General features: G+C 39.5%; 1 protein-coding gene across 1 annotated transcript in view; it reads left to right on the top strand.

Annotated features, from left to right (window-relative positions):
- The window catches only part of SVEP1 (sushi, von Willebrand factor type A, EGF and pentraxin domain containing 1), a 112911-nt gene that overhangs the window by 16433 nt on the left and 71227 nt on the right, over positions 1 to 25251 (top strand). Inside the window, 7 exon segments of the mRNA XM_010726146.3 lie at positions 11543 to 11701; positions 11913 to 12092; positions 15383 to 15562; positions 19954 to 20151; positions 22540 to 22658; positions 24033 to 24162; positions 24814 to 24921. Coding sequence (XP_010724448.3) covers positions 11543 to 11701; positions 11913 to 12092; positions 15383 to 15562; positions 19954 to 20151; positions 22540 to 22658; positions 24033 to 24162; positions 24814 to 24921 — 1074 coding nt within the window.

The following is a 25251-nucleotide window of genomic DNA, read 5'->3' as shown; positions in this document are numbered from 1 at the left end:
GGTGCTATTCAGGAATGTTTTCATGGAACAAAGCTTTGTGAGATGGAGTACTGTGCAACACAGAGCAGTAAGTTTTTTATTTTGTTTTGTTATTTATTTTGGTTTTTTATAGCTTTTGTGGTGTTAAAGCACACTTGGTTGTCAGGGCACAGAACTAAGTACTTAAAACGCATTTCTTCAGTTCAAATCTGAGCTAACCCTTTTGCGTGCAGCTGACTGCTTCAGCAAAAGTCCTTAAGGAAGAACTTTGTTTCTGTCTTACAAAGAAATAAGAAGGGAGAGGGACGTAGAAAGCTGGGGGAAACAGAATGAGAAGCCATCTCTTCTATGAATACTTTCTGAGCTTGCAGCAGCTAATACTGACCAGATTGATCTGGTTGTTCTCTTGGTGCTTTCACATTCCACAAACAAAGCTCTTATTTTGATCTGCATAGTTCAAATCATTTTAAAAGAATTCAGGGGATCCTGTCAGTTTTCCTAAGAATTTTGAGTGAGGAATGGACAATGGGATTTATGGTATTTTTCACAATAAATCATGGGTATCTGTAATGATTCCAAGAATTTAGTAGAAACTCTGACATCAAGATTACAGCAGTTTGCTGAACTCTACTCAGGGAGAGCTGGGGTAGTTTCACAATATGTGAAAAAATAATTGGCAAAAACACCGCTTTTTATTGTCTGATTATTGGCCTGAGCCATTGCATGTGCTTCAGCTCTTTTAAGTTAACCAAAAACTGTCTGACTCTCACCCCAGGCTGCTAAGTAAATAAACATGGAATTAGTGACATATGTTCTCCATCTGCACAGTCACATGCTGTATCTTCAGTGCTCAGAGATGTTGCTTAATAGTATAATCACTGTTGTTGAAAAGTTTATTTAAATGATAAAAATAAAGGGATGTGGAAAGCAAGCCAAATTTGGCACCTCATGCCGTAGTGACAGCTTATTGAAGGTCTGGTTGAAATGGCTTAACTTTCCTGTTTATAAAAGCTTTCACTTGATGCATTCCCCCTCTGTGATTCAGCAACTGGAGCTGTGCCAATCCACAGAGAAAGGAGGCAGAAATAGGTGTATATTTTTTTCTTCATAATCTTATGCAGCAACAACCACTGGAGGCGGGTGCTGAGGCCAGCAACAGACGTAGAACGTTTCAGATTGGACTAGTAAAACAATTCAGGACTTTGCCAGTCCCTTTTAATGTTTTGCCAGATTAAATCCACAGTTTCTGCTTGAAGGAGGAGGAAATCTGAAGATGTGGTGTCTCCGGCTCTTCCAAGATCCCTCATACAGATTGCTGCTCTTAAGAAAGTGAGTTTGTACATCCAGTTTGAACAGGGAATTATTCTTCAGTTACACTCTTAAGTCCCAAGATTATCTAAACACAAATCTATCAGTTTCTGAGCGGATGAACACGGTGGAGAATGGATCTTTTAACCACCAAAGATGTTCTCTTCTACAGAAATATATCAGTACTGTGAAACCTGGGTAAATTAACAGAGAATTGAGTGAGTTTTCTCCCCACATCTGATTTGAATCCCACTTTGCAAATGTTTCTTCGCTGTCCTTTTTTTTCTTTCCCGGCCCCATAACCTTCTCTGTCAACAAAAACAAAAAGGAAAGTTGTTGGATACATTTTACAATGGTTATATCCAAGCCTAGGGAAAACTGAGCTTCCTCTGCTTTCAGACCAGATACTAGTATTTCTGAATCAGTTCTTTTGTCATTTGTGCATAGCACAAACTAAATGAAATGTTTGTTTGTTTCCTTTTATGGAATTTGGCTTATTTCAGCCTGTTTGTATTTTTCTACAGATTTGTAAAAGCAAAAATGCATCTTCGTAGCATGTACATTAAAATGGTTAAAAAATGCACCAAGGGTAAGATGGTGATATTCTTTTCAGTGTTTATTCGTTTAAATAGTAGGAAGCTACCCAGAGATCCAGGGCACTTGGAACAGGAGTATTTACAGTAGCATGTGCTCACACATCAGTGGTGATAAAGGTTACTGAGGAATGTGTGTCTGTGATTATGTGAAAACTGTGTCCAGAGAAGCCTGTTGTATAATAGTTCTGTTCAGAGCAAAGCATTTTCAGAATTGCATGTATCTGTCCTTTTAAGTCTGTTTGTGTGCAGGGTTTTGGACACAGAGACTTCATTTGCACGTAATTAATTTCATGAATAATCCTCATTTACATGGTAAACTTTATGCAATCAAATATAACTTCTCTGAACTTTTACTACTTCTGGGATTAACTGTACAGTTTTAACATGGTGTATGTTAGAAATATGTGACGGCATGAGGATGTAAATCATTGTTTAAGCTCTAAAAGTCAAAAGCGCTAGCATGGTCTGGTATTCACACTTAGTAGTCATGTTCATATTTGCTTTTTGTGTGTCCTCCAAAAGCATCAATGTGACTATGTAAGCACTGTCTGAAATGCCACTGAGATCTCAATCAAGAGAGCTTATTTTTATTACACAGATGTTGTTTCTGTGTGTAGTTCATCAGCAAAGTTCTGTGTTTCACCACTGGCTCTATGTTATCTCTGTGATCATAAGCTCACAGTTTTGCTTCAGTAGACAATAGTGTTCTGGCCCTTCACTAAATGCTCTCTTCCATGATTGCTAAATCAAAGCTGCCTCAGTTCAGGTAGTGTCATGTGCTGGTGACTGCTACACACTTGGTCCCCAAGCCTACTCAGAGACGCTTACCAAAGTTATGGCCCATGGCCAGACCTCCCTGTGGAAGATCCTTTCAGGCATCTTAGTTTCTACAAGGTATGATACAGCTTTCGAGCTTTTATTCCTTAACAGGGAGATTGTTCCTCCACACCATTTATGCTTAGGATACTGAGATGTTATGCTCACTCTGCATTTCCTTTCAGGTAGTTTTCCTGTTCTCTTGTCCTGTGGAAGTGTGTGCAAGATTCTCAGTGTTTGCAGGTTACTTCTGCTGAGATCTGGAGCTAGGTCATCCAAAGTTTTGTTCTCAGTTCTGAAGCCTGCTTAGGAGTGCGTTATTGAATTTCTGATGTCTTTAAACTCAATGAAAAGGTTTGCGTCAGTTTGTCCTTTCCCTGTTTATGATATGTAAAAGTAGCTGAACTCAGGAGTTGATTTAGCTGACTCCCTCAGTTAAAGAAAATTTGTTAATCTAATAGAGAAGTAGCAAAATACATCAAATAATAAGAGAGAAGACATCTAGCTTGTTAAAGTGCTGATCACATGGCAGTGAGAAGGGATAGTTAAGGAACACTGACAAAGAGCAGATGGATGAACAGGTTCAGCGCTGTCTAAAATTAATGCAGAGCATATGCCAGGAGGTATTAAGGAGTTAGAGAACATGCTGGGACTTATTAGAAACCCTTCTCTGATCCATACACTTAAAGGTAAGCACAAGGTTTTTCTTTTGCAGTCATACATGTCAAGTGTTTAACTAAAGCCACTTCCTCACATATTTCTTGTAATCCTAGCATGCTCCTGGCTCATGTTTTTTATGACACCATACATGTTGCATACTACAGAAAAGAGGATTAGAGTATCTGCCAAAGATTTGATTTTTTTCTCTTCAGCTTTCCAAATGCATTTCATGGGCACAAAGTGCCTGTTCTGACATATCTGCCGTATACTGCCATATAAGAGATTTAAAAACAAAAATAAAAACCCTTCCCACATAATTTAAATGTGACAACAAAAGCTACTAGTCTTTGAGAAGCAAGCTTAAACGTGTGTAAGTCCTGGGAGGTATATTTCAGCGTACAGTGTACTCTGTTTTTCTGCATGTGGGTACAGTGAGGTGGGGCCACAAATGCTCTGCTGCAGCAGCAAGTGGGAAAGCATCAGAAAGCCTTACCAAGCTGAGTGGTGCAGTTGATTTGGCAGAAGATAGGGATGCCATCCAGAGAGACCTTGATAAACGTGAAAGGTGGGCCCTTGTGAAACTAATGAAGTTCAGCAAAGTAGACGCAAGATTTTGTACTTGGTTTGAGGTAATTCCAGATACATGTACAAACTGGGAGAAGAACTCTTTTAGAGTGGCCCTGCCAATAAGGACTTAGGGGCTCTGATTGGTGAAGATCTGAACATGAACCAGCTTGTAGCCCGCAAGGCCACTGGTCTTCTGGGCTGCATCAAAACAGGCAGCCAGCAGGGTGATGGAGGTGATTGTTCCCTTCTCTTCTGCCCTCCTGAAGCCCAGCTGGAGTACTGTATTCAGGTCTGCGGCTGCTAACACAGGAAAGATGTGGAGCTTTTGGAGAGAGTCTAGAGGAGGGCCAGGAGGATGATCAAAGGGGTAGGGCACCTCTCTTGTGTAGACAGGCTGAAGGAGTTGGGCTTGCTCCATTTGGAGAAGGCTGTGGGGGTTCCTCATTGTGGCCTTCCAGTATTTAAAAGAAGATTATGAACAGGAGGGAAGTCAAATTTTTAGACAAGTAGATTGCAACAGGACAAGTGGAAGTGATTTTAAACTAAAGGAGGGAAGATTTAGATGTTACTGTGTGGTTTTTCACTGAGAGGGTGGTGAGGAACTGGCATAGGCTGTCTGGAGAGGCTGTGGATGCCATGTCCCTGGAGGTGCTTAAGGCCAGGTTGGATGGAGCCCTGGGCAACCTGATTTAGTACTTGATCTAGCGGCTGGCAATCCTGCCTGCAGTAGGGAGGTTGGAACTTGATGATTCCTGAAACTCCCTCCATCTCAAACCATTCTGCAATTCTGTCAAGTCTCTGGTGTGAAATGGGGATTTATATTCCCTCCGTGAAGGTTGAATTGCAGCCCAAAGCAGCCACTTCCTGCATATTTTATTTTGCAAACCATTGCTGTGGGACATATGTCCCTTCATTCCCATTGCTTCTTCTAAAAGAGGGTGTGCCTGGGCCTTAGGCAAATTTGACTACACTTTGTCATGAAAAGAGTTAATGATATCAGTGTTGAAAGATTCAGTGCATGATGATATACTTTAAATTCTCTATACTAGCTTCCTTGTGAAAGTTTAAACTCTGTTTAGTAAAATAACAAAGCTGAATAGTGAGGCCCATTCATGGTGCCTGATTAAAGCCATGAATAGTGGGAAATACTGCCACAAGCACTTGTTTCACACACACATAAGTCAGGGAGACTTATCATTTCTAATTTTTGTACGTATTTTGATATTGCCAAGGCACAAGAATCTTAAATTCAGTAGTGAAACGTAACGAACACCTTCAAGCTATATTTTTTCTCCTCCAAACTCATAATATTTCTTGAAGTTATGGACTACAATTTAGAGTAGTTCTAGGCACGTACTAAATATTCACTACAACTTCCAGTGAATGAATGAAAATGCAAGACCTCGTTTGCCAGGTCAAAGATCCACATTACCAAAAATCTCCTCTCCATGTATGTTCTGTAAAAGGAGACTGAGGCAGCAGGAGAAGAATTAGATACAAACATCCAGTGATCCTTGTTGAGAGATTCTGTGAGATAGGATTTTGTCATTTTTAATAGATGACAGCAAACCAAAACTATTATAGATGTTCATGAAATAATCTGACTCTGGAACAAATTTGCCATTTAGTTATGCTGAAGGCGTATCCGTATAATCAGTGTCATAAAAGTAATTGCAGTGGTATAAAACCAATTTAATTAAGTGGAGAACTAGGCTTTTTTCATTTAGAAAGTTTGGAGATTGAGTTAAATCCATTTCTGTATTTGTGATTTCCATCAAAGTATCATTTTGTTTAAGCTTTACATGTATGAGGAAAAATGAGAACTACAGACTACAGTTAGTATCATAGCAGTCTACAAATGGAGCTCAGGTAGATGCAGGAGAGAGCAGGATATTGCCTAACTGATTCCTGCCATATCCTCAGGAGATAAACCTTTAATCGTATCCTTCATTAGCATCAGCTGTGGAAAGAACTGCTCATGCTAAAGATTACTGACTAAATGTAGTTAGTGGGAGAAATTAGGAATTGAAAGAAGTAGGAAATCCCTCAAATTAATCTTTGAAATACATGGAGTTCATCTCTACTCTCTCTCATACTGGGATAAATCAAGAATAATTCCATTTCAGTGACTTAGATATACTAGCATAATTGGAGAAGAAATTGAGCTTGCCTGCATTGCCAGGATTTTAAGAGATTTACATTTTTAGGCAGAATTATTTGCCTTTAAAATTTGCACTAATACATTCAGGGAAAGAATACAGATATCCTTCAGTCCCAGATGTAGTCTTCATGCCATTCAATACCAGTTCAATGCAGTTTGCCACTGCATTAGTATTTAAAGCCAACAGGGTAATGCATGTTAAGTAATCGGTGAATCTCTGAAACTTACTTTGTTTTATGTTGTTGTTTTTACGGTGCTAAATTCTTGCTTGAAGATTAAAATATCAAGCTGGTCATCTGTTTGCAGGCAGAGTAGAATTTGTATTAATTTGAAATTCTCCCTTCTGTTTTTTTTGTGTGTGTGTGTGTGTGTGTGTGTGTTCTGTTTGTTTGTTTTGTTTTTGTTTTTGTTTTAGACTTTCCACATTCATTGTTCAGATTCATGCAGGTTTTTCACCGTGCATATGCACTGACTGAAGTGTTTTTATTCATACCTTATGTCATATTTGCTTTCTGCTGATTCACTTCTTCATGCAACTTAATGTTTTTCTTGTTAGATAAGTAATAAAGTATGTTCCATTGTTAGCTGAGAAGCATCATGCCCTGTAGTATTCAAAGCCAGAAGGAGTGTGCAAGATTATAATTTTTTTTTCCTTTTCAGTTAGTTGTATACCTCAGGAGAGCTTAACTGAGGAGGATAATATAAGAGGCATGCTGAAGTAAGCATGTATTATTTCACTCTTATTTGCTATTAGAAGATTATATTTGCTATTAGAAGATTAATTCACTGACATTACCATGGACACTAGAATCTGAATGAGTATTGTTGGTGAATATCCACCATTTTATGAAAGCAGGTTGCTGCTGATGACAGCTTTAGTGTGAGCCATCTTTGTACGCTTGGAAAGTTTAGGAACTGTGCTTATTTGAGTTATCAGACTAATCCCTGCTACCAGATACACTTTCATTCCTGTTAAAAAAAAAAAAAACTAATCCCCTGGGATATCTCAGTGCTCACATTAAACAAAAGGGATTTTCCTACTCCTCATCTTTATTCTTGGGAAACAATGTGATTCCTGTATAGATAATATTTAGATCATTTATTGAGAAAATTGTACATGCAAATGTGCACATTTCATGAGTATCTTTTCTCTTTAATGGCTAATAACATTAAAATCATTTTCCTGTTTCTAAAATTCTTGGGCTTTTTTGTTATTCTTGAAAGTACTGGATTTACAGATTTACTGAGGCTCATCCACACCCTGTTTTGAGCCTTTTTCCACCATCATGTAGTTTTCAACAGGAAGCAAGATTTGAAAAAAAAAAAAATTGTTTTCAGAAATTAGTGCTGGAGAAAATGATCTCTCCCTGTAGGTAGCTTGTATGGGTATAGAAGGCGTATCAGTGAGAGCAGAATGATGATCCAAATTTTGCAGAATCTGACACAGCTTGATTAACTGACAAGACCTCAGAGAAGCAGGTGTGATCCTTCAAGGCTGGGATGACGTGTTCTTCAGATGAGGTTTTTTCTTGCTTGTGAATGCATCATTGTGTATGGATTTGGGCCATGTTCCTGTGCTGTCAGTAAGGAAGTCATGCGTCTTCAGACCAGCTCAATCAGGTGTGATCAAGTCCAGTCTGCAGCAAGCAGCTGAACCTCTGATCTTCCACAGCTGTCTGTGAGTAGTTTCAGCTTAAGCTGCAGCCGGACTAACTTTTGTGGCTGTGATGGAAATGCACAAAATGCATACGGGTCAGGATGCTTGTGCTCAATTCCTAAGCCATTCATTGGCATTGTACAATAACTGTAGTACACATACTTGAAAATAGCTCTGTATTACGTTGTGAAAGTTTTGAATGTAGCTCGGTGGAGTTTGCAAGCTGAATATGTCAATGGTAGATGGGGGGGTTAGTGAGCAATATAGGGGCAGAGGCTTGGAGAAAACTCTACATAAAAAACCAAGGCAGGATATTTCAGCTTTTCAAAATGCAATAGCAAGCAATTTAGAGCATTAGGAAATGAATCAGGGCATTTGGGGGAACTCATCTTTCCAAGTACAGACCATAATAACCACTTCAGCAATATTATTTACCTCCTGCATCTTCACTGGCAAGAACTAATTGCAAGCGTAATTTCAGGATGAACCATTTGTGTCATTCTGAGAGTCAAGCCAGTCTGACTCTAAGTTATAAACAGATTGCTGGTTTGGGTTTTTAAAAGTGCCCATTTTGTAGTATGGTACCTATTTTCATCCTATAGTTCTCCAAACAGAATTAGAAAAGATATGCTACTCCTTCATCTGAGATGACCTGAAATGCAAGGAGAGGATTTCTGCACAAAAGAGAGGAAGGAAATGGTAACTGTCCAAGAGGAATATCTTCAGTAGAAAAAGTGGGTAAAATACATGAAGGAGATTTTTTTTTTCCAAAATGCTTTTCCCAGAAGTCCCAAATGAAAAATGGAAAGTTTTCAGCTCTAATTCTAACTACATACTTCTATCCTATTTCCCTCCTTTGCATTTCGTGTTTATACGTACACCATTTACCACGTAGGCGTGTTTTCACTTGTTTTCATTTTCTTTTTAAAAGTGTATATAAAATGCATGTAAGTTGAAGCCGATCTACAATACCCAGCATCACCACTTAACTGGTAATCATTTTGATTTTTTTCTTCTAAATAAAATTGCAAAATTTTCTGAAAATGAAACAGAAATATTATCTCTGGAAGCCATTCAAAAGACAGTGCTTTTCTTGGAAAGAAATGCTAATTGTTCCTAGGTTGATTTTTAAAGGCCATAAAATTTAACTGAGGAAAATTGAGTTTGGTTGGCAAGCATCAGAAAAAGAGGCTCAGATTTCCTTTGTGTTTTTTGGAGGGGTGGGGGAAGGGAGTAGGAGTAGGTCTTTTCAGTTGCCAAAAGAGTAGGAATCTGTATTCTTATCTTACTGCATAAGGTGGAAAACCAGGGGTCATTTATGGTTGGCCTCAGTAAGCTGAGAGCAGCAGAGCCTTTGTCCTGTGCAGGTCTCTGTACCATGCAGAGCTACATCAGAAGGTACAAAGTGTGCTGAAGGCGAGAAATGGGCTGGCTTACTCGCAATCTGCATGGGTAAGTATGGCCACTAGAAAAAATGTACAGGTAATAAAGCTACTATTGTATAATTTACTCAAAATACTTGGTAAGCTTTCATAGAATCTTAGAGTCATTAAGGTTGGGAAAGACCCCTAAAATCATCCTAAAATCATCTTCCCTTTCAGGGAGTTCTGGAGGGCAATAAGATCTCCCCTGAGCCTCGTCTTCAACAAAATGAACAATCCCACTTTCTTCAGCCACTCCCCATAAGACTTGTGCTCCCATCACCAACTTCATTACCCTTCTCTGGACATGCTCCAGGGCTTCAATGTCTTTCTTGTAGTGAGGAGTCCAAAACTGAACACAGTTCTCAAGGTATGGCCTCACCAGAGCTGAGTTCAGGGAGATGATCACCTCCCTGCTTCTGCTGGCTGCACTATTTCTCATATAAGCCAGGATGCCATTGGCCTTCTTGGCCACCTGGGTGCACTGCTGACTTATATCTAGCCAGGTGTCTATCAACACCCCCAGGTCCTTTTCTTCAGTGCAGTCTTCCTGCTACTCTGTTCCAATCCTGTAGTGTCGCCTGAGGTTGTTGTGACTAAAGAAACTGTGGGACCTGGCACTTGGTCTTGTTTAACATCACCCTACTGGCCTCAGCCCAGTCCAGCCTGACCAGATCCCTCTGTAGTGTCTTCCTTTCCCTCAGACGGGTCAACACTTCCTCCCAGCTCAGTGCCATCTGTTTGCTTACTGAGGGTGCACTCAATTTCCTCATCTATATTGTCAATAAAGATATTAAACAGGACAGGCTCCAGTACCAATCCCTGGGGAACACCACTTCTGACTGGTCACCAGCTGGTTTTAACTCCATTTGCTAGCACTCTCTTGGTCCAGCTCTTCAGCCAGTTCTTTACTCAGCAAAGAGCATACCTGTCCAAGCCATGGACTGTCTTCCCTGGGAGAATGTTGTGGGAGACAGTGTCAAAGGCTGTTCTGAAGTCTAGGTAGACTATGTCAGCAGCTCTTCCCTCATCTGCTGCGCTGGTCACCCAGCACAGAAGGAGATCAGATTGATCAAACAGGACCCGCCTTTTGTGATCCCATGCTGTCTGGGCCTGATCCTCTGGTTGTCCTGCCATGTGATCTCACTCAAGATGATCTGTTCCACAACCTTTCTTGGCACCAAAGTCAGGCTGACAGGCCTGTAGTTCCCTGGATAATCCTTATGGCCCTCCTTGTAGGTGGAAATCGCATTAGTAAGCCTCGAATCTTTTGGGACTTCTCTGGTTTACCAGAAATGCTGGTAGTTTGTGGAAAGTGGCTTGGCAGTCACCTCTGCCAGCTCCCTTGGATGAATCCTAACTGGCCCAAAGAACTTCTAGGTGGAATAGAAGCTCTCTAAGTGTCTCCACCTGAACCATGGGGGGGGCTTATTCTGCTCCCTATCCCAGATTTCCAGGACAAGGGGTAGAGTACCCTGAGGATGACTGGTCTCCTTTGCATCAGGAGGTATATTTTCCAGCACAAGAACGTCTGAGTTGTGTTTCAGGTGTCAGACTGATGAATCAGTACTTTATCAGCACTTGGTGATAAGCCTCCCCTGTTCTTTGAGCTGCTTTGTGAAATAAATGAGGATGATTATTGTAGATTCCTGAAGAGCAGAATTCAGAAAAGAGAGAGATCTAATGCTATGACATATCCAACCTTTCTGAACTTCTCGAATGAGAGGTCACTTTTCTCTGTTCTTTTCCCCTGCCTCTGAAGATACTTAAGAAATCTCTTTAAGACGTGTGCGTGCCCATACACGGAGTTACAGATGTTAAATGGGTTAAATGGGTAAATAATTGCCAAAGCTGCCAGGAGCAGCTAGTTTGATTAATTGCTTCATTGTTTGTGGTTCATACACTACAGAAAGGATGGTATGTAGTTCATCTATAAATCAAAATGTGTAAATCAAGTGCAGGGGGTTTTGTGAGCTTTTGCTGTCTTGGTGCTAAGGATCTGTGTACACAAACTTCATGTTAGTTCTGAATGAATTTTGCCTGAATTAATTTGGTACAGCTGTAAATCAGTAATGTCTTCAAAAGGTCAGTGAAGGTTTTATCAGTGAAAATCTGACTTGTTTTCTGGGATTGGGTATCTTTTGAAGGAGGTAATTCATGAACTTCATTGCAGTCCTCAAGCAGATGCTGGAGAGACCTTCAGGGAGTGGGGTTTAGTTCACCCTATAAGAAGATAATGTTCTTGCTGTAAGTGACACTGGTTGTATGAGGAAGAATAGAAGAATGTAAAAAATGTAAAGCACCAAACTTGAAAAATGATGCTAGCTGTGAAATGCAATATCCTGAAACCCTTTCCTTGTTTTGTTTCGCTCAACAGCTTGTCCACCGGGGACATATAAGCCTGACAGTTCACCAGGTGGAATAAGCACTTGTATCTCATGTCCTGATGAGAATCATACTTCTCCACCAGGAAGTACCTCCATTGAGGACTGTGCGTGCCAGGAGGGATATCGTGCTGTAGGACAAACTTGTGAAGGTAAGTGCTTCTGGCCAGAAATTAAATTTAGTTAAACAGTGGAGGACCGGGACAGTTCCATTATTCCTCTTTGCACTAGAAAGACAAGTAAAATTGCATGCAGACTATCAAGATGGAAGTGGAGTTGGAAATGAAAAATACTGCTTTCCTTCAGTACACTTTTACACTTCAGCTGGTGTCATAACTCTGTTGTGGTTGTTTAATTATTTAGTTGTTCACTGCCCTGAATTGAAGCCCCCTGAAAATGGTTACTTTGTCCAGAATGTCTGCAACAATTACTTCAATGCTGCCTGTGGAATCCGATGCAAAGCAGGATTTGATCTCGTGGGAAGCAGTATCCGGCTTTGTCAGCCAAATGGCCAGTGGTCTGGATCAGAGGCTACTTGCAGAGGTACGGATATGTGCTTGCAAAGCCTTTTCCTGCAAGGTTAGTTTATTCTTGACAGTGGGTTACTCTGCTCAGTGCATAGCAGGCCGTGCAGATCTGCATCTATTACCTCTTAGGTGAAAGAATGTTCTAAATCCCAAGTTCCATCCCACTCATTCTGGCATCATCCTTTCTACTGGATGTGGATGCATGATTTTCCTTTAAGTGGGACATTGTCTGAAAAGTGAGGGAAAATCTGCTTTGAGATATTGTCCTGATATTGAGTCAATTTCCTTTGGAGTGTTGGAAGGATATATTTTTGCCTTTCTTGCAATCTCTCCGTTGTCTTGAAGACTTCCCATTAAATACGTTAAGAAATCCTATGTTTACATGTGCTGGATCTATTCGTCTCCATTCACACAGAGTATAAAGGGGAGTGAGATCAAAGCCACAGTTTATAGCTGTCTTGTTAATCCCAGGAGTACTTTAGTGCATAAATTAGGAAAGGATGTTGAAGGAAAATCCCTTGGCACTGCTTTGAATTTTGACGTTAAACATTCCTCAGTTGCTAGCTAAAATCTGTTCTGCTATTGGAAAGCAGTTAATGCAGTTGTGTTTTGCAATTAACTGTGACCCATGAAAAAAAGCCCTACAAAGTATGTATTTAATCCAGAAAAATATGTTAGGAGAAAACACAGAGCAAGCAGAATATGCTTTTGTTGTTGTTTTCACTGACATTATGGAAATATTTCTTGATCCTGGAAAATGCCTAGTTGACAAGATTAGTTTGCATTTAAGACATTAAACCACGACCAGAATAACATGGGCTCAGCTCCCAGTTTTCACCAAGGGCATACTGAAATACCAAAGAAATGTGAGCACTGAAATACTGAGGAGACGAGAGCACTGCAGTTATTTTACACAGTCTACAGAAGAAATGACTAGATTTAACAGGTGATGGAAAGGAGTTGGGGAGCACCTTCCCTATAGGCATTAACATTGTTGACTACCTCCTCAGTGCTCGTAATTCATTCCAGCTTCATCAGTAATAACCACAGCTTGGTAGTACTTGCTTCCTGTAGAAAGGCTTCCATGGAAGCAGTGAAAGTATCTTCTGCATAAAGCATGTATGATTCAGCAATTAAATGTCTTTCTTATTCACTGCAGCGCAGTTAGGATACAGCTTATTAGAAAGCTGTTCAAAAGCTCTAATTGTCACTAGCAAGATGAAAGTCTTAAGATCCTTCTTTATTCCCTTGAATGTACTTTGTGGTGAGTGCCTCAGTGCATGTATGTGCATGAGGAGTAATATTTTCAAAGTGTGAACAGAAACAGTGGTAACAGAAAGATGTGTCAGATGTATGAGTGACTTTTTTTTTTTTTCTTTTTTTCATATCCAGGGTACCTGCATTCTGCTGCACTCAGGTGCCCCTATGGCTTCAACAAAAGACATAATTTCATGGTGTATTTTTGTAGTGTTGAGGAGTTTGTAGCTATTATTCATTTTAAAGAGTGCTCAAGATATCTGCCTGTTTATTAGTTTGAGGGAGTGTTGTGCTCTAATCAGTCCACATGCATGTCTGCTTGGAGGCATGTCCTGTCTCATCAGTATAAAGAGTAAACAACTACTGGGAAGAGGAGAGAAAGTTGCCAAGTTGGCTTACTTTCAATTGCGTTTGGAGTGGAGTTTGTGGTTTGCTTCCTACCAAGCAGCAGCAAGGATGGTTTTCTTGGTAAAATCTGCATTCCAGTAGGACAGAGAAGTCATCCACAGCTCTGAAGTTGTACATCATCAGAGCTTGTCCACCGCCTGCAAGTCAACAGAAACTGTGGAAACAGTTCTAGGAAAACAGTTTAGGGAGCTGCAGCCTTCTTGACTATATTTTTGAGTGATCACACTGTTTGCCCTTGCGTATGTTTTACTCCCAGTATAGACTTTTGAAGATACTGACCAGCATCCACTGGCTTTGGCTGAGAACACTCTTCAGTGATACATGTTTTCTGTAGGGCTTGCGAAATCTTAGGGAAGAGAGGCTTGAATTCCTGAGGAAAAAGATGCAGTAGGACCCCAGCAAGCATCTTCACATTTCAACTTGCCGTCACCCTGTCATCATGTATATGTCATCATCACATAAATCTGTTCAGCTTAGGTGTTTGACAGAAGTGGACCCAAATCCAGGCACGATGTACGCTGAGAGGGTCACAAGGGAAGTGTCTGATACTGGCTGAAAAGGAGAAGCCAGGGGCAGAGCATAAGAACACAGTCTTATTAGAAGAACTTAAGGTGGTGAAACAAAGGAAATAAATTAAAGCATTACCAGTGCTATTGATTTTCTTTATTACTATTATTATTATCATTCACCTGTTCAGGGATTAATCTGCAGTGCTACAATGCATAAAGCTGCAGCACCAGTATTCAGTAACAAAATAATAAGACAATCTGAGGATTATTTGTCATACCCCACTTCCTCCTTTGCACATATACCCTGCACAGTACAGCCTTCTCCTTGGCATAGTGCTGCTTGCAGTGTTTGAGAGCTGTGGCAGGAGAAAGGCCCCTCTGCAGGGCAGCAGCCAGGGCTGCTTACCGCTGGGAGCCCCATATTGGGAGAGGTCTGTTTTGTCTCAGCAACAGCCTAGGTTGTGCCTTTTTTTTCTCTCATGGTCCTGTTGACCACAAGTGCCTTGTCTTCCTTCTTCCTCTCTCTTTCTTAGTGTGAAGCTAGTCTGATGTGTGGAGTCTGACCCTAATTTTGCCTGCATCAATAAACTGAACAGTGCCTGAGCATATTCCCAAGCCCTGGAATGCAGTCATCTGCCATATTAAGCTCTTAGCCTGTTCTGTGACATGTCTTCAGTCCATACTAGACTGCCAGTTAGAAATTTCCCAAACTCTCAGGCAGTGGTTGAGGAATTAGAAACATCTGAAGACCCAAACTTTTCTATACAATTGCATTTGCATGCAGCCATGCCATCTTGAACGCTTGCAGACTTTACTGTCACAAGTTACACAATGCTAAATGTCCAAAAGCTGGGAACTTTTCTGAGTACAATTAAAATGCTAGCCTTATGTCAGAATTCAGGTCAGTGGATGCCTAACCTCATATGTGCTAAGACTCTCCTTCAAGAAAAGTAAGGCATTAAAACTTTGAAAAACGTAGCCTTCTTCCAGCCCTATTCTGTAAATCTGTTTCAACTACTGTAGTAAGTGTACAACCCAGTACTTGTCCAGTCCCTGAAAACCTGAACGGGCTTGAGTTACTCCCTAGATTCTCAGTGCTGCTGAGTGAAGTGATATTTTTTTCCCTTTGCAGTTCGAACATGTCCCAAGCTTTGGGCTCCTGAGAATGGACACATCAATTGTTCAACAACTGATATCTCCTATAAGACGGAATGTTTTGTGACCTGCAATGAAGGCTATAAACTAGAAGGAAATGCCAAATTGACCTGCCAGGGAACCTCACAGTGGGATTCAGAGGAGCCCAAGTGTGTGGGTAGGTATCTCATCACAGTCTGTTCATGTCAGAGTGCATCCTCTCCTGACATGCTGTCATGAGAAACACTATCAATTTTAGTATCTGATGAAGCTTAGATGATAAGAATGAGAAATAGTTTATGAATGTTTCATACTGGTCATAAAGCTGGGGAGGAGCAGAAGGGTTTTTAAATGGAGTAAGTGGGCAAATTAACATTGAAATTCAGCACAGGCAGTCAGTAACTAAAGGTGTTGGATCTGATGGTTCATTGTCCCATAATATATTGTAGGAAATACACATCTTGTAAGTTTATAATACAAATTGAATGTGAACAGAGATCTGAGTTCTCTTAAAGCTAACAATGTCTTCAACCAAAGACTAAAGTATGTTAGCCAGGCACTGCGAGTGCAAAGTAGAAGTGTGGCTTCTGTCGCTTTTGCTTAGCTCGTGGCTGGAAATAAGTGAAGAGACAGTAGGAACCAAAAACCTCTATTGTGAGATCTCACCAACTGTGCAGCATAGTTACGTGAACATATATTGCTGTTCACTACGCTTTCTGTTACGTATAGAAATAAAGGTTTGTAGGTTTCACAAGAAGCCATTTGAGACTACTGACAGGTACCTAACTCAACAAAACTGAGCTGGTGCTGAATAAAGTTAGGATAGAATACATATAACCTGGCACAGTTAAGGTAATGCCTTTCTGTTCACCTGCAGGCTTAAAAGTGTGAACTTTGCATGAGATGAGAACAAATTTGTAAGTGTAGATATGTGTTTGAAAATTATCCATAAGTATTAATTTATCAGGAGAGTTCATTAAAAGATCCTAATCTTTCTTCTGAAGTTAGTGGAAAAACGTCAATTAACTTCAAAAGGAAGAGTCTCTGAAATCCTGTTGGAAGATTATAATTGGAAGATTAACTGTATTCATCAGCTGAATTCATCCTTCCTAGCTTAGCATTTTGATTATTAAAATCCAGCTCTACCCTGTATCAGATTTCTTCACACCATGCAATTTCACTTCAATTTCTGGATTACCCTTGGCAGTGGTTTATTTCTGCTAAATCTGAAAATCCAGTGTGGAAGTTAGCCTTAGTTGTCCCAGAGGAAAAAGTGTGAGCTTGAAGAAGCTTCTGCCATCAAGCTTGCTGAGATTCTTGCCTAGTGCAGACTTGTGGCATTTCATTCTGGGGAGGATACAATTCAAAAGACTCAAGTTGCATGTTCTCATCAAAAACATCCTTTGTACATCATTTCTAACTATTATTTGTCATCTGCTAGATGAAAGTTAACAGAAATCCTTCGTTACTTAAGCATATGTCATTGATAATTCATCCATTTCCCTCTCTTATTTGAAAAATGAAGTGAGATTATGTTCACTGTCTTACTTTGTAACATTTTGCTTGGATCTCAGGGTACACTCCTAGATGTTTTTCTGAATGCTTTTCAGTTTGAGTGGACACCACTGCAAAGTTTACTGCATTTTAAAGTTAGATCTGTAAGACTGTACTACAACCATCTCCAACCATAACTGCTGCTGTGTCACTGTGTCGTAACATAACCTGGGTTGTAACATAATTGTTTACAGGCACTCCTGTGAGGTCTGTTGTCATATGCTGCTTTTTCCAAGAAAGTGGAAGTTTGTGTAAGTTTGGCAATTGTGTGTGTTTTTAAATCAGATATTTTTCATGAAAAATACCATTTGCAAAGAGTTGCTTTTGCATAGGTTACATTACATTATAAACTGATCAAAACCAAAATATTTACTAAAAGAGCATGTTTGTTTCTTGTCCAGTTTAAAATATATATATATATTTCCACAATCATATTCTGGTGTTTCCTTGCTCACTGGTGAAAGGTTGATGTCCAGCACATTAAAATTGATGATATTTGCAAGATACTGTTCTCCTTGGTTTGTTCAAACGTTCACGAATAAAGGTAAAAGTGCAGATGGCATCCGCAGTTTTGATGCCATCTAGTGTTAAAAGAATTAGTACTGCTTGAGTCTGATTGCAGTCAGCCGATTCTTTCCCTGAATTGTGTGTGTAAAGGGTGGAAGAAATGTGACTTGGTTGGTGGTCTTGTTTTTAGTTACTATGTTGAAGCTCCTCTTCCTGAGAACATCTCAGGTGAGAAGTGACCTAAAAAGATTGTATCACTCTGCTCCTCACAGAGCCCAAACTTCCTGTGTCAGCTTTATCAAATTGTGTATCTGAGCGCAGATAAAAAAAACTTTCTTATTCTTCTTCCCTAGGAAAAACCTGTCTACTTTTAATACATTCCCTTGGGCTGGATACACCATTTGACGTTTCATTATTTTGCTTTGCGGTGATCTTGCTGGTAGACTTGGAAGCATCTTTATCAGGAGGGTTGTTACCGCTTAGCCAGAAAAGAAATTTTTCTATTTCTCATGCCGACATCTTTCACAGTCTTTTTTCTACTTGTTCCCTGGAAGTGCCATGCATTGTGAAGTTTTAGCTTGTATTTCCAAAATTGTTTTTCCCTGTTTTTGATTTTTCTGGTTTCTGCTATTTGTTAGTATTCTTCCTGTGGTGACCAGCCAAAGGTTAGATTTTTTTTACTGATGGAGTTGATCTACATTTTATAGCCAGGAGCATCTGCTTGAAGTGAGTGTGTTAACATTTAGAGTTTCTTCAGCCTCTTGAAATATCTGTTCCAAAGCTGCTGCCTCTTGCAATTATTAATTGCTTAGACCTTAAACAAATTTTCACTATTGTAAGTTTTAAGGGCAGGAAATACTTAAAATTCTTTGAGTCTTTAAAATTTGTTTCAAGAAGAACCAGTTCTCAATGACTTGCCGCATATTTTAGAAGAGGAAAGAAAAGAGACATATAGTGTTTTAATATGAATAACTTCTGTGTCATTAAACCATTGCTAAGAGGTGAACAGCACTTTGCCTTCTGTAACTGTGGTGAGTTGTTCTTGGTATGTGCCCTTTGTGTGTGTAGAGGCTCTTTCTTCAGTAACTAGCAGAAGAGATACAGTTTTCTAATTTGCTGTAGTTAATGGATCATTTTCCTTGTGTGTTTGCCTTTTAATTGTCCTAAGAAAAATTACTGAAAGTCTACCTAGCCGAATTAACGTGATAAACCTTTTTGTCCTTTGTTTGTTCATGACTGAATGTTTGAAATAGAAATAACATTACTTGCTTCACATGGTAAAAACAGCGGCTCAAAAACTGAATGAAGTTTTTGTGAAGTACCTGGCTTTGCACGCTGGATTTTTTGCAAGTTTACACTTCAGTGCAAATGTTCTTCAGAATCTGTAATAAATTCTAGTAACAAAGTAGTTCAAAACCTTGATTTTAAGCCTTAAAGTAATCATCAGCCCTTCCTAACTTCCGTGGAGGGATAGTCAGCTGCCATTTATAGTCACCTTCAGTCTTTGCATCTGGGAGTATTTAAGACCAAGCCTAGTTTCATTCAATTTGAGGATGCTGTAGACAAAATCATATGCCATGTCCCTAAAATTAAGTGAGCTCATGGCAGGTTTTCCTTTTCTGCCTCTCATTCTTATTTCTTGTAAAAGCTGTACAAAAAGGCAACAAATGCAGGGCTGTTCCTTCTATCCAGCTCTTAAGATCTGGAAGGCAATGGAATGCTTTCAAATGCATTCATGAAAGCTAAAGTTGTTTAAAAAAAAAAAAAGGGAGAGAGCAGAATATAGTGGAGCCACAGGAAAAAATAGTGTTTCTGACGCAGCAAAAAGCATGGGAATGAAGATTGTAGAAGCACAGAATCTTAGAATAGTTTATGCTGGAAAAGACCTTAAAGACCATCTAGATCAACCTGCCTGCAATGGACAGGGATACCTTCCTCTAGACCAGGTTGCCTAGGGTCTCAAGCAATCTGGCCTTGAGTACCTTTAGGGATGGGGCATTCACAGCTTCCATGGACAGCTGTGCCAGGGACTCATCACCCTCTGAATAAAGTGTTTCTTCCTTATATCTAAACTAAATCTCTGCTCTTTTAGTTCAAAGCCATTACTGCTTGTCCTATCACTATACTTCCTGGTAAAGAGTTCCACTCATGCTTTCCTGTAGGCCCTTTTAGGTGTTGGAAGGCCTCAGTGACATCTCTCTGGAGCCTTCTGTTCTGGGCTGTCTCAATTCTCTCAGTCTTCATGGGACAGGTAATCTGATCATCTTTGTGGCTGTCCTCTGGACCTGCTCTAACAGGATCTGATGTCCAAGGGGCTCATTCAGCACTAAAGTACAAAATTTGAGCATTTCCTATTGTTTTTATGCACTCACCATGCATGTATACTCTTAAAAAATCTGTGTATTTTATATTCCTTCTTAGCTACCATATGACTTCATTTGCAAATTTGTTTGTATATATATTTTTATGTAAGTCAGTTAAAATGTGTGCCTTTCTGGTCTCTTGTAGAAATGCATTGCCCCATCTTCCAGAAACCAGCAGGTGTAACGATTCACCCTCCAAAATGTGGGATGGAGCCAGCTTTTTCTGGGACTGTGTGCCAACTGAGCTGTCCCCAAGGATTCATCTTGTCCGGAGCTAGAGAAGAACTAAGGTGCATTTCATCTGGGAGATGGAGTGCAAACATCCAGGATGCTCTTTGTAAAGGTAGAGACCAGCACAAAGTCGATTCTTTGTATGCACGCAGGACTGGAGGAAAGTACATAGGAAACAGATGAGTAAAGACAGATTGGAACTGTGGAAAGCATAACTAAGCAGTCTGTAAGAAGGACTGTCTGTACCACTTAAGCTTGGCTCTCAGGTTTACTTGTAGTATGTAATACTGAGATGGAATTCAGAGGTTGCTTGAGTGCTATCTTAGAATTATCCATTGCTGGCAGCCTCTTAAGTCAGTTGCTAGGAAGCTGCCTGCAACGACCTGATGTGAAGATAAATTTGAATTTTCAAAGTAACAGTGAAAGATCTTAGCTTAAAGATCGCCAGTGTGGAACCCACACACATATTAAAACAGTAGTTATTAGTAATACTACTTCTACTGGTTGAGCACAGATGTATGCAAGCCCTGTAGTCTGAGCAGACCTATAAGCCTGAGGTGATACATGTGGTGTAGAAGGATGGTTCTTTTCAGTTGGTTCTGAACAGACCACAGCAGTAGACAGTAGTAGTGCAAGAGTAACAGCCACATGAATCAAAACCAAAACTGATTGACACTGTATACCGTTCATAGACGAGCAGAAGGTGGTTGTGTACATCTGAAGGGTTCTGGTATGTTTGTCCACCTCTTCTGGAAATGTAAGGTTATTTATTCTTTTACATACATGCACAGTGAGTTGGAAGAAATTTGGCTTTGGATTATAGGAGGATGCAACTGAAAGTGTGGTTTTGCTGGGAATGTGCTCTTCACTTCTTCATGAACCATTGTGCTCTCAGCATTAATGCTTCCACTCCAAATGGAGGCCCTTACCAGCCTCTGCATGAAAGAACAGTAAAGAAAACAGCTATAGTAGTTATCATGCCAAGTCAGTACAGAAATTGAGATGGGAACTTTTTCCTCTGCAGTGACCAGGGAGATTTTATCCTTCCCTTTAAAGATATCATTTCCCACTATGGTATGTACCATGTTGTTTTTCTGAATCTAGTAAAAACCTGTGCCAAACCACAGTTTTTAATATTTGATGGGATCCCAGCACAGTGCTACAAGCTAAGTGTTTGGATCAAGATAAAGTAGCATGGCTTAGGTTCAAGGTTTTAGATATTACCAGTGCATAAAACTCTGAATAGAAACCAAGATCCTCTGAGTGTTATTCTTCCCTAGTAAAACTGAATATTTGCCTCTCAATTGCTTTCATTTTTGGTACTTTCTCTATTTTGCTGCCAAAATATTTGGCCAGTTTGCACTAGCCTTTTTCTTTCTGACTTATTTATTAGTCTTTCTGCAGAATTTCACTTCTAAATGGAATTTGCCCCAGCCTGAGGACTGTGGTCAGGGAAATGTAATTCATAACTGGTAGTTATGAAAAGAGTGCACTTCTAGTAAAATTTTCGTCAAAATGAGTTCAGAGGAAGACAAAACCACTTGTATTTATTGCTTTGCACTCAATTAATAAAGGAGTTTAATTGCCTGACTTATGTCTTTACTGGAACTATGTAGTAATAAAAATGTAACTGGTATCAGTCCCAGGTTGTTCTAAAGCCTCCTGGGCATGGATGAGTTCAGAGCTGAATGCCTTTGTCCTTGTCTCATGAGTCTAAAGGCCATTTATCAAAAGATAATACAGCAATAAAATAACCCAACCACAAATGTTTTGAGAGGCCCTATGCCTGAGAGATCAAGAAGTACTTGGCCAGAGAAATGTGATACCTAAATGATGGTGGTGGTTACCAGTATTGTACCACTAATACTTTCAAACCATCCAGCATAGTCACGTATGTCTCAAGAAAAACCTGTTAATCCTACATTGTAGCTTACAGTAGGTATTTGTTAAAGAACATTTCCGAGTAACTGGTGCCAGAAATCTTGTCACTGCTTCTTGCAAGTTACCGTGCTCCTGGGCATTTGAGATTGATTACTGTCTTCTTCATACTACATATGTCATCTCATAAATAATCTTTTTTAAGTCACTGATGACAGATGTTTACATCTGCATGTGTCATATATGTGGGCAGCGAAAACAAAAAAAAAGCCACTCCTTCTTAATGACTAGATTTGTGTGACGAATAGGTGAATAATAAGAGAAAACAATTAATTCTGTCTTACTTATGTTTTGCTTTACGGTTACACATAGTAACCTATTACTATGCTAAGTGATATTCAAAAATACAGCCAAAAGCAGTCTTTCCCCCAGAATAATTTAGTGTTTATGTATGAGTCTGCAGGCAAGAATTAAAAGAAAGGGAGAGATGGAGACTTTGCAGAAATGTGTATGTATATTCCAGGAAGTGCCAGAAAAACAGTACTTGTATGCAGTCTAATCATTATAGTGGTGTTATTTCTTTAATACCAATATAAAAGTAGTTTGCATTTTTCTGGGCCAGATATTGAAGCTCCTCGGATCCAGTGTCCAGAAAATATTGAGACTGAGACTCTGGAACATCAGAACTCTGCTAATATCAGCTGGCAGGTCCCAATAGCTGAGGACAACTCTGGAGATGAGGTAAGTTAAAATCTGTGTATTTGAATAGATGCTGTCTCTTTAAAGCTAGTTATTTCATATTGGTTTTCTGAACCACTGGAAATTATTTCTTCTGACAAGCTTGAGTAGAAAAAAAATCTGCTGAAAACTTTTTATATTGAGAATTCAGCATTTTCTGTCCTTTTTAGGGTTAGTCACAGAACACTCTGCATGGTGCACATGAAATCTCGTATGTTTAACTTATGTAGTCAAAAGAAAGAATGTGCCCTTGTTTATAAAATGGAGACAGCTGCTTTAAAAATGATCTCTTAGAATGGAAAGAAGTTTTGTAAATGCTTCTTAGAAGGAAGCAAACCAGTTCATTAATCTAAAAGGCTAGCAAAAGCAGACTGCGATTAGTAAAAATGTGCTTCAGCTTCCCACCCAAGAAAGAAAAATATCATTTTCCTATCCCATGCAACATTCAAATTTGAGTACTGCGTGTATCAGAGGTCTGAAAATGCACTTTACGAGGAAGATTTGCTCCAGAGTTTTTCATAAGAAGTAGTGTTACCTCCTGGGTAATGATCAAATTACAGCAACTGACTGCATTATCTTGAGTCAGAAGGAGAGTGACTGTGTATTCTCTGAATTTGCTGCAAGCACAAAGGAGTTTTTCACGTTGTGAGCAACATCAGAAAAAAGAGTTTTAAGTTCATACTTTTTGCTGCAACACAGTCTTGATCATATACTATTGCCCTGCTGACATAGAGTCATTTGGTGACCTGTAGGAATGACGTGTCTTCATGTTCAGTTGTAGCAGATTTGTCAAAGCCACAGTTAAACTATTTTGCTGATGTAAAGCCAGATCTCTCAAAGAGAAGTTTCTTAACATAGCTCTAGTCCATACATACTATAAATTCAGGTTTCTTTTTGGTGATAGGATGTTTCCATGTGTCTGTATGTTACTGACATATGTAGATTAAAATTAGGTATTTGAGTGCTCATGACCCACAGCTGCCTTTTCCACACATTTCTCAGGTATTCTGCCCTTGCAGCTGGAGATATGAAATGTAGACAAAGCAGTTTGGAGCTACCATAGCTTGTGTGCAGTGTAGTAATGCAGACAGAAGTCAATCTCAGATTGTTTTAATGCACAGTGCTGTAATGCAGCAGATTAGGGTCCAAATCCTGCCTGAGTAAACCCCTGTTGCTAAAAGGAAGGTAATCTTGAGGAGGGGAAGACAGGCACTCCGTTGCAAAGTCCACCCTCATTATTTGAAGAGGCTATGAGCATCAAATAGGAGCAGAATCAACGTTAAAGGATACTATTTTTTGCCTGTTTCTTGAATCACATGAGTGTCATGAACACTAGCCTGTGTCCCCTTTTAAATAACAATTTTCTTCCTATGAAAGGTCTCGGTGCATGTAACCCCAGCTTTCATACCACCATATCTTCTCCCAATTGGTGAAGTTGCCATTACATACAGAGCAGTTGATAAGTCTGGCAATGAGGCAAGCTGTACATTCAGTGTCAAGGTGATTGGTAAGTTCACTGGGGAAGAGTCAGTTATGGTTGAAATATTCTTATTTTGTGCACAAAGAGACTGTGAATCAGTGTGACCTCCACTGCATGCTTGGATAAGCCCAAGGGTAATGTCATCTCCATAAATGCATGGCTGATCTTGGGCCACAGTACACACAGTGTGCAATCATTGCTCCCACATGTTTTCTTATTTTGTTCTGTTGTTTTATCTGAATGCTAAGAATCCTCCTTATACTGATAGATGAAATGCTTCTTTGTTGTCACTTAACTACCTTTATCATATGCATCTTTTTTTTTTTTTTCCTTGAAAAACTATAAGAATTTACTAATCTCCTGCACATTGCTGATGCATATCATTGTTCATGTCTTTCTGCCAGACAGCTTTGGTATTCTGTTAAACAAGGTCTGCTTTGGAGAAAGCAAACAGAATGTAGAAACCATGAGTTCATGTGAAGAAATTTTCTTGTTTTAATGCCATTCACTTGGTGTCTGCCGGGTGCAGAAGTTATATTCAGGTGTACTCGTAACTATATTGTATTAACTGATGCAAATTTAAAACTGCTGTTTACCTGAATTCTTCTGATTATGGATTTCATGAATGTAGCTGGAGCTCAGCAAGCTAATGTAATGCAAACTTTTCAAATTCTATAGATGCAGAACCTCCTGTAATTGATAGATGTAGATCTCCACCACCCATACAGGCAGTAGAGAATGAATACCCAGCAACATGGGAAGAACCACAATTTTCAGACAACTCAGGTAAGATGGTGTACCCCCAAACATGTTCAGAACAGTGAAGAGTAGGGAGTTCCAACCTGCTCAACCTTATTCACTTGTAGTTTAGGATTTTGTCGTTGTAATCATTTGTTTTTAAGAACACATCATTAAGAATACATGCTAGTATTTCCTTCTCCTTATTCATTTGTAGTTTAGGATTTTGTCGTTGTAATCATTTGTTTTTAAGAACACATCATTAAGAATACATGCTAGTATTTCCTTCTCCATTTGTTGTGATTGAGTGTGAGCAGCCCTTTATAGCTCACTGATGTTTTAATTCTTTTTAATTCTTTTTTTTTTTTAATTTTTTTT

Source organism: Meleagris gallopavo, chromosome Z, assembly GCF_000146605.3.
Source record: "Meleagris gallopavo isolate NT-WF06-2002-E0010 breed Aviagen turkey brand Nicholas breeding stock chromosome Z, Turkey_5.1, whole genome shotgun sequence".
Taxonomy (NCBI): Eukaryota; Metazoa; Chordata; class Aves; order Galliformes; family Phasianidae; genus Meleagris; species Meleagris gallopavo.
The sequence above is the reverse complement of the archived record's forward strand: the minus strand, read 5'-3'. Positions and strand labels throughout refer to the sequence as shown.